The sequence below is a fragment of the Nyctereutes procyonoides genome, unplaced genomic scaffold, assembly GCF_905146905.1.
Source record: "Nyctereutes procyonoides isolate TBG_1078 unplaced genomic scaffold, NYPRO_anot_genome, whole genome shotgun sequence".
In the NCBI taxonomy this organism is placed as follows: Eukaryota; Metazoa; Chordata; class Mammalia; order Carnivora; family Canidae; genus Nyctereutes; species Nyctereutes procyonoides.
Genome location: NW_026575133.1, coordinates 8,283,154 through 8,293,016, shown reverse-complemented (window position 1 = coordinate 8,293,016; position 9,863 = coordinate 8,283,154). Strand labels below are relative to the sequence as shown.

The window sequence follows — 9,863 nt, the reverse complement described above, 5'->3', positions numbered from 1 at the left end:
TCTTTCAGGCAGCCTTGAGGCAGGCGCCAGTGCCCCCTGGGTCCTCCCAGCGTGAAAGTCAATGTGAAGTCTCCCTAGGCTCAGCTGAATCAAATGGTGTTTTGGACCAAAACCAGAAAATAGAATCAGCCCCATCAGCATCGGTGCCTTACCACACCCCAAATTTGCCTATCCCCCCAAAGAAGCCCCACCAGTTGTCAGGCCCCAGCATCCAAACCCCGAAGACAGGAAGGCATGGGCTGGGGAGGGTGGAGTGACAGGGCAGGGAACATTTGCCTAGAGGTGCTCTGGGCTGGTGTGGCACAGAGCAGTGACTGTTTCCTCCAGAGAGGAGGGGAGTGGCACTGGGGGGCACTCGGGGCTGGCCAGGGGGGCCTTCGTGGAGAGAGCTTGCCTCCGCCTGACGTCCTTGGCTGGGCCCCGAGAGGCTGAGCTGGGGGCTGGACATCACCCCTTCCTTGTCCCTTGGAGAAGAAGACCCTCCTCTGCACCCCCCTAGCCCCCAGAGCCATCTGGATTTGCTGGGAAGGTGGCCGAAGCCTCCCCGCTCCCCCCGACGGCCGCCCACCCCCAGCGGGCCTGAGCCATGGAAAAGTTCCGCATGCTCTTCCAGCACTTCCAGTCCAGCTCAGAGTCGGTGATGAACGGCATCTGCTTGCTGCTGGCCGCGGTCACCGTCAAGCTCTACTCCTCCTTTGACTTCAACTGCCCCTGCCTGGCGCACTACAACACCCTGTACGGCCTGGGGCTGCTGCTCACACCCCCCCTCGCCCTCTTCCTCTGCGGCCTCCTCGCCAACCGGCAGTCGGTGGTGATGGTTGAGGAGTGGCGCCGGCCCGCAGGGCAGCGGACCAAGGACCCAGGGATCATCAGGTGCGCTCCCACACCACCCACCGTGGGATTGTCAGGGCCCCCCCCCCAGTCCCTGCCAGGTGGCTCCCAAAGCCCCGTGATCCTCACGGGTATTGGCAGGGCTCCCCCATGCACCCCCATAGGCACTATCAGGTGTGCCTGTGCCCCCAGTTGGGAAGAGGAGGAGCCCGCAGGGGCTCTTCAGCCAATTTCCACTCTGGAAACAGGTATTTCTGTTCCTGTCGTTTGTCACCCTTCCGTGGCCGGTGCTGGAGACCCATGGATGTTATAGGATTCCCAGGTTTTGCGCAGGTCACATCTGTTCGCTGGCCATGAGTTATCACTCAGTATGTACATGAAGGGCCATCCCGTGACATGCACAGCCAGCTTGCCCACATCGTAGGAGGCGTGATTGGCTTCAAGGCTATGTTCCCTCTACCTGTAAGCTCCCCGGGGCCAAGGAATGTGACCTGTTGAACCGCTGTGTCCTCAGAGCCTTGCACCTGCTGGGGCACTATATCAAAATCAGTTGATGGACTTTAGCAATTCATAATGCTCCCCGGCCAATATTGAGCACCACCTTGGTCCCACGCTCTGTGCCAAGTGCCATGTGTACACAGCCTCTGAATTCCTACCTTGGCCCTGAGAGGGCTCCAGGATTAGACCCGTTTTCCAGGATGAGGTGCCTGAAGCAGAGAGGGTGAGTAACTCAGAGCTCCCACAGCAAGGAAGAAGCATGGCTCAGATTCAAACACAGGTGGACTCCCAGTCCAAGCTGGCACCACTGCCCTGAGTGTTTTGGACAAAAGGTCTAAGTGCTCTAGATCTGCGGGCAGTGGCAGGAGGGGCTTGGGGATTTCAGCCTACTGATCTCTGTTTTTTCCCCTAGTCTTGGTATGGACAAATGCAGTGTTCTCAAGGGTATGTAATGTACAGTCATAACAAGTCCCCAGTTCCACCTTCTAACCTCCTTGCCCCTAGAAAACACCAGATCCACCCCTATCCATGATGCATTTATAATTCATTGCTGGGTGGGCCCTGTGCCCTTATACACACCCCCAGCATACACCATTTTATGGTTTGTACACAGTCCAAGTCAGAAACAACACCTGCGTGCCCTGCTCAGCAGACTCTGCTTCATGTTGCACTGGGGGTCCTGTGCTCCTTGTGATTCAGCCATGTGGCAAGGGTCACACACACTGGCCATGCCCTTTGCCTTTTCCCCTGCGGCTCAGGGAGTATAGCACCTCCAGACCTGGAGGGAGGTGTCTGAGGCACTGCCTCTAGAAGGATTATTGGGCAGGGCTGTCTTCATTTAGGCTCCCCCCCAAAAGCAGCTCTGGGGAGAACGTGATCTTGAGTGGGCGCCTGGGGTCAGTCCTTCTGGGGACCCTCTGAGAACACAGATAGAACACAATTCTCACCGAGAGTTTAGGAAGATGTGATCTTTATCCACCAGGCCCCGTCCCTGTGAATTGAAGGTTGACTAGGGTTGTTAACTCTCCTGGCTTCTAGTGACCCCCTCTGGGAGCAGAGACTCCTCCAAAGCCCTCGGGCAGAGCCATGCAGGTGGTTGAGGTCAGAGGCCCTCAGCCCTGCCGCATGAATGGAACTGATCACCGAAGATAGAAGTGCCTCTGGCATGGGCAGGGCCTAGAGTAGGAGGCCTACCAATTCCCCAGTGCTCCCATCCTGGGACTGCGGACAGGACTCTCCTGATCTCCTGGGGCCCCCAGCCCTCCAGCCTCTCCGCCCTCTGCTGCCTGGACCTCTGATGTGAGCTCATCAGGTATCTCCTCGCCCTCCTGGGAAGTCCATCCTTGCCTTTCTCCTACAGCCTTCCTGCTGCAGCTGAATTCCGGCCACCCTTCGTGACCCTGCCTTCCTTTACCCCTAGGTATATGTGTTCCTCTGTGCTGCAGAGAGCACTGGCTGCCCCCCTTGTCTGGATCCTACTGGCCCTCCTTGATGGCAAGTGCTTCGTGTGTGCCTTTAGCAGTTCCGTGGACCCTGAGAAGTTTCTGGACTTTGCCAACATGACCCCCAGCCAGGTGCAGCTCTTCCTGGCCAAGGTACCCTGCAAGGAGGACGAGCTGGTCAGGGACAGCCCCGCCAGAAAGGCAGTGTCCCGCTACCTACGGTGCCTGTCCCAGGTAATTTGGGTGGTTCTCTCCCAGCCCCGGAAAATCTCCTGCTTTGTTTTCTGAAGGGCATGGGATGAGGAGGTATGAGTGGTTCCCTAGGGCCCCTCTCTGCTGCTGGAAACACAACCAAGGAGCAGATGGCCCCTGGGAGGATCAGGAGCATGATCCCTAAACAGGACTCCATTGGGCCTTAAGAAGCACACACTTTGCTATCAACATTAACTCACCCCAGGGCAGAGACCAGGTGCCCGTACCCTCCAGGAGTCAGCTAGTTCCATCCCCAGGAAGCTAGATGACAAAAGCACTGGAGATACATTGCTCGGCCCTGCCCCCCACCCCATAGGCACATTCTTGCCACCTCTCAGGAATAATACTAATTACCATTTATTGAGCACCTATGTATCAGGCACTGTGTTAAGCATTTCATATGCATTACTTCATTTATTCTCAGAATAACCTGATGAGATGGGTATAATTATTATCATCCCATTTTGCAGATAAGGAAACTGAGGTCCTGAAAGTTTAGTTCACAGACCCAAGTTGCACTGCTCACAGGAGACAGGGCAGGGATCTGAAGTGTCATCACTCCAAGCCCTCTGAACCACCTCACTGCAATGCAGGTCCTCCCCAGGCCCCTAGCTCCCCACACTGGCATCCATTCCATCACCCTGGGGGCAGACTCCAGCCCCACCCCCAGCCTAGACTCCAGATTCCTCCCAGAGGCCAGTTGGGGCTGGGTCCCCACAAAAGTATTTACATCAACCCATCGCATGCAGAGCATGGCTGGGGCTACAGGGAATAAAAACACAACCCAGGCCTTTGTGGGAGCCAAGACAAGTGCATGATGGAGACAGGACCGGTGCTCAGGACACATCTGATTCTGGGTCAGACTCTGCCTTAGCCACATTACTCCCCCATCTAGGTCTCAGCCTCTCAAAATCAAGGGAGGTTTGGACTCCTCCACGTGGATGAGCCCTGCAGGCTTAAATTCTCTGGGCTCTCACTAGTTCACCAGAAAGAGCATTGAATTTTCAGGCACACCAAGGTTTGAATCCTGACTCAGATGTAGGTTATCGGGCACATTAAATGCTCCTCACGTGTAAAACACTCACATGACTATTTTACGTTGGTAGGGGGAAGGGGAGATCCTGAGAGAGGCCAAATGAGAGAGCTTTGTAAACCAGATCTACAAATGATAAGGGTTCATATGTCTTTGTGACTTAGAGGAGTGATTTCTCTGCCCCAGGAGCACACAGTTGCTCTGGTCTTAAGCACAGCCTTGGAGAGACTAAAGCTTTGGGTGGGCAGAGAGGAGGGAGAGGCGTCGGGCAGGTGTGGGCTCCAAACTCAGGAAACTCTTCAAGTCTTTCCTCACCCTTGCCCTGGAACACTGTCCCCTGTTTGTATCCTATATAACTATTACTCAGCTTCCAGGTCTCAGCAACCACCCCACTGTTCCCTTGAGTCCTCAAGTTCAGATTGGGTGTCCCTCTTCTGTATTTCCGTGACCCCCTATACATCTCTCAACATAGCATTCAGCCAATCTATCTATCACCGTTTCCTTGTTTCCTCCACTAAAGTGTGAGGTCCCCAGTGCCTCTTCCCAAATATAGGACAGGTGGCTGCATAGATGGGATGCATAAGCACCTGTGAGGATAGGTGAAGGACAGGATGAAAAAAAAGGATGATGGATGGATGGATGAATGAGTGGGTGGATGATGGGTGGGTGATGGGTGGGTGGGTAGATGGGTGGGTGGAGTGTAAGGAGGCAAAACTCTGCCTCCATGCATCTTAGGTTTCCAGCTGAGACTCTAACAAAAAAGTTAACAGGAGGAAAACCCAGTTTATTAATGTGCCCAGTGCATATCACATGGGAGAAACCTAAAACAAAGAAAGAGTAACTCAAAGTGGTGGCTTAGAACTGCAGCTTATCTGCCATCTTCAAAAAGAGCAATCAATGCCTTTGTAGAGCAATGACGGGACGAAGGAGAGCAGTGTCTGGCTCCAAGGGCAGAAATTGTGGAAGGTCAATAGATGACCAGAAGCTACGTGATGTTTGTCAGCAGATTCCTCTGGTATTGTCTCTGGGCAGATAAGAATTGTTTCCTAGTAAAAGGAGAATATATTTCCTGCCTTTAGGCACAAAAGAGGAGGGTAAAGAGAACTGTTCCTAGGGTTGCTGCTTCCTGTCTTCCATTCAAGATAATTTTTATGTCAAAGAGGCATATTTTGGGGTGACATTCTGGTTTCCTTCAGGAAGAAGGTTGGGAGGATGAATGAAGTGTGGGTGGATAAATGGAAGAAAGGATGAGAGTATGGAAACATGAGTGGATGGGTAGGAGGATGTATGATGTACAGACAGAAGGTCCGAGGCGAGGATGGCTGGATGGGATGCTGATAGATACAGAGGTGAGAGGATAGACGGCTGAACCAATGGGTGGAGAAAGAGTTGGACAGACGGATGGATGCAAGGATGAGTCTGAATGCAAGTGAGGATGGGTGGAGATGGTTTGTAGGAGGGATGGGTAAATGGGAACATGGATAGATTTGGGGAGAGATGGGAGGGATAAGGAAAGGGAGAGACTTTGGAACACCCTTGCCGCGCTGTATAGCACCCGGCCTCACCCCTGCCCCCAGGCCATCGGCTGGAGCATCACCCTGCTCCTGATCATCGTGGCCTTCCTGGCCCGCTGCCTGAGGCCTTGCTTCGACCAGACAGTCTTCCTGCAGCGCAGATACTGGAGCAACTATGTGGACCTGGAGCAGAAGCTCTTCGACGAGACGTGCTGTGAGCACGCTCGGGACTTCGCGCACCGCTGCGTGCTGCACTTCTTCGCCAGCATGCAGAGTGAGATGCGGGCCCGCGGGCTGCGCCGGGACACCGCGGGCGGGCGCCCCGAGCCCCCCCTGATGCCCAACGGCCCCGATGGCCTGGATGGCGACGGTGGCGGCAAGGCCCACCTGCGGGCGGTCTCCAGCCGGGAGCAGGTGGACCGCCTCTTGAGCACGTGGTACTCCAGCAAACCACCGCTCGACCTCGTGGCATCCCCTGGGCTCCGGGTGGGTGGCCTCAGCCACCGCTCCGCCACGGTGGCCCTGGGCACCAGGCTGCCCCAGCACACTGACGTGTAGAGACCCCAGCGGGGAATGCCCCCCTAACAACCATCTGGGGCCTTTCCCGGCTATGGGGACCCCCAGGCAGGGCAACCTAACCCTTGCTGGGCTCCTTCCTCAAAATGGCTTGGCCTCTGGCCGAGTTTCAGGGTGTGGCCTCCAGCATGCTCTAAGGCAGGGCTTCACAGATTTTAAGATGCTCACTGTTGCCCGGAGCTCTTGTTAAATGCGGATTCGGATTCAGTGCATCTAGGACTAGGTCCCATATTGCATCTCTGTCAGGCTCCTGGGTGATACACTTGTGAACTAGCAAGAGTCTAAGTAGATCTGCTGTGCATTCTGGATCCTAGATGTACAGATTCTAAATTAAAAATAATAATATAACATCTAACATGTTTGCCATATGCCAGACATTGTTTTAAGGTCTTTACATATGTAACTCGTTTAATCCTCGTGATAACCTCATGAAGTAGGATGATTATTAGCCCCATTTTAGAGAAGAAAACTGAGGCCAAAAGAGGTTAAGTTGCTCAAGGTCACCCATGGAGAAGCTGGAATTTGATCCCAGGAGGCCTGGCTGCTACAGAAGTCTCAGCCCTCTAGATAGTTTGTGTATTTGTTTTCAGCACTCTGGTTGGGTTTCCTGCAGCTTCCCCTGAGTTTCTCTGAGTAATAACTAGCAAGTTCCAGGTGTGTGGTGCAGGGAACAGATCTGAAAATCAGGGCAGGGGTGGGCCCAGACATGCCCACACTGACCAAGCACCCATTTGATTTGATGGGTGATTTGATAAGTGCCAATGTTTTGTTTTGTTTTTTAAGACTTATTTAGTTATTTATTTCAGAGAGACAGCAAGAGAGCAGGGGAAGGGCAGAGGGAGAGGGAGTGTCATGCAGACTCCCTGCTGAGCACAGAGTCCAATGTGGGGCTGGATCCCACCACTCTGAGATCATGACCTGAGCTGGAACCAAGAGCCCAATGCTTAACCGACTGCACCATGCAGGCGTTCCAATGTTTAAGACCTCTGCGCCAAGTGTGAGTGTTGGGCCTGGCTAGGAAGGAAAACCCTTGAAACACCAGGGTTAAGTCTTGCTGGAAGAACTACCACTCAGTCTCTGGCAGCCCAAACAGGAAAGGTGGGGAAGATCTAGCCTCGGAGCAACTCTGGACCTCTGCCCCTCCCTGATGACTCATTCATCTCTCTCTCTCTCTCTCTCTCTCTCTCTCTCTCTCTCTCTCACACACACACACACACACACACACACACACACACACACTCACTCACTCACTCATACAAACACATCCTGCTATGGCCTCCATCAGCACAGATGGTAACCACAGATATGCAAAGCTGAGTTCCCCCCCATGCTTTTCTGGTCCTCAGGGCCTGGAAGGCAGTGCAGGGGCCCCTGGATGTCCCCCTGGAGCCCAGTCGCCCTCCATATCAGGCAATCTCTGCTCCCCTGGGCTCTTGCCAAGAGACTTGTATGACCAGATACTCTTTGCAGCTCAGCCTCCCTCCACCTACTGTGCTGTGGTCAGACCATGCAAATGTCTGAAACAGAGCATGATTTAACCAAAGTGTTAGCAGGGATTGAATGGGAAGGAAGGAGAGGGATCTTAGAGATAGTCCAGTCAGCTCAGCGTAAGGGGCTCAGGGACCCCACTTTGGACTGCAAGGAAGCAGCATTTGGCCCAGTAAAAAGCCACTGACTGCAGTCAATACCCTACCTTCTTGTTGTACTGTGCACTTATAAAGCACCGAGTGCACAGAAAGCATTGTGCCAGGAAATAGGAAAGAAAGAATACACGGATGATGTAACCTGCCCTCACGGAGCTCACTGTCATACAGGGACAGAGCTGGATACAGAAACAATTGTAACCAAAGAATTATACCAAAGAAAAATGTATAAGTGATATGATAGAGGCAAGCCATGTGCCACAGAGATTTAGCATGGAGAAGAATGGCTCCAAGCTGGGGGATCAGGGAAGGCTCCTTTTGAATGAGTCTGGAAGGAGAGGGAGGGTTTTGACAAGTGGAGAGAGAGTTGGGGGTGGGGCCACAGGGCACCTACAGGGAGGAAACAGCAAGAACAAAGGCAAAGAATTGGGAAAGGAGGCAGCATATGTGTCACTTATTCCTTCAGCAAATATTGATGGAATGCCCAGAGTGCCAGAGAATAGGACAGACAACATCTCTTTTTTTTTTTTAAGATTTTATTTATTTATTCATGAGAGACACAGAGAGCGACAGAGACACAGGCAGAGGGAGAGGCAGACTTCTCGCAGGGAGCCAGATACAGAACTCGATCCCAGGACCCCGTGATCACGACCTGAGCCAAAGACAGATACTTAACCTCTGAGCCACCCAGGCGTCCCAAGAGCTCTTTTTTCTTTTTTTAAATTTATTCATGAGAGACAGAGAGAGAGAGAGAGAGAGACTGAGAGGCAGAGACACAGGCAGAGGGACAAGCAGGCTCCAAGCAGGGAGCCCCATGTGGGACTCGATCCTGGGTCTCCAGGATCACACCCTGGGCTGAAGGCGGCGCTAAACCACTCAGCCACTCGGGCTGCCCAAGAGCTATGTCTTAATGGCATTTCCAGTCTGGAAGGGAGAGATGACGTGATCTAGTGAGCACACAACCAAATGCAGAGGTGTACCGTTCAGCCTGGTGAAAGCGAAGGAGCTTGGCTAGGGGGCCAAGGAGCCCACTTCTGATGAGTCCCATCAAGAATTGCTCCCAATAGGCAGCCTGGGTGGCTCAGTGGTTTAGCGCCGCCTTCAGCCCAGGGCCTGATCCTGGAGACCCGGGATCAAGTCCCACATCGGGCTCCCTGCATGGAGCCTGCTTCTCCCTCTGCCTGTGTCTCTGCCTCTCTCTCTGTGTGTTCTCATGAATAAATAAATAAAATCTTAAAAAAAAAAATTGCTCCCGAGCCCTGCATCCCATGACACATTCTCTGGCTCCTCGGCCCTTGACAGCCCTCAAATGTGACCTGACCCTTCAGTCCCCAAATGATGTGGTTTCCAATTCAAACCTCTTTGCCATTGTCCATCCACCATTTGCTCACATCCCATGAGAGTGAGATGCCTGGAGCAGTGCATGCCACCCAACCAGGGAGTGAGGGACATGGCTGGAAGGCTCCCACCTGCTCCCAAAGACCCTCATCTCCCTGGAGAGCAGCCATCATGAGTGTCCAAGCTCATCACCCCAGCCCCAGCCAACTCTGGGTGGTACCCCTCCCGACCATGCCCTGCACAGAGGGCCTGTCTCCTGGGAGACACAGTGGCCAGCTGGGCAAGGCAGAAATGTACTAAAAGCTGCCTGGACAGCTGCAGTTCTGCAAAGGAAAAGGAGTCTTGGGAGTTTAGGTCAGGACTGTGGCTTGATCCAGCAGGCAACTAGACATGAGAGGCAACTGCATGCCCGCAAGGTCATGCAAGGAAGGACACGGCATGGATGTTTAAGCTGCAGGAGTGGGCAGGGCCAGCAAGAGAGAGGCTTGAGTGAGAAGAGGAAGGAACAAGAACTTCAGAGCTTTGAAGGAGAAAGAGGGGGCAGAAAATGAGAGAAAAAGGAAAAATCACAGAGGAAAAGTCCAGAAGAATGCCAGAGACAAGTAAATTTCACAATGGGGGAAGGCTACACAATAAATCCAGAGCTTCAGGGGGATCCAGGAGTGGGAGGACTAAAGGAATATCATTGGTTTTTGGTAACTCTGTAGGGCAGAGGACTGCTCACCCAGGAAGGTGT

The 9,863-nt window shown here is 53.4% G+C and overlaps 1 protein-coding gene across 1 annotated transcript; it reads left to right on the top strand.

Annotated features, from left to right (window-relative positions):
* Positions 1 to 586: 586 nt before the first annotated feature.
* CALHM3 (calcium homeostasis modulator 3) lies at positions 587 to 6,128 on the top strand. The gene is made up of 3 exons (XM_055345971.1): positions 587 to 873; positions 2,750 to 3,005; positions 5,634 to 6,128. Exons 1-3 carry the CDS (start codon positions 587 to 589, stop codon positions 6,126 to 6,128), a joined length of 1,038 nt encoding a protein of 345 aa, XP_055201946.1.
* The last annotated feature ends 3,735 nt before the right edge of the window (positions 6,129 to 9,863 follow it).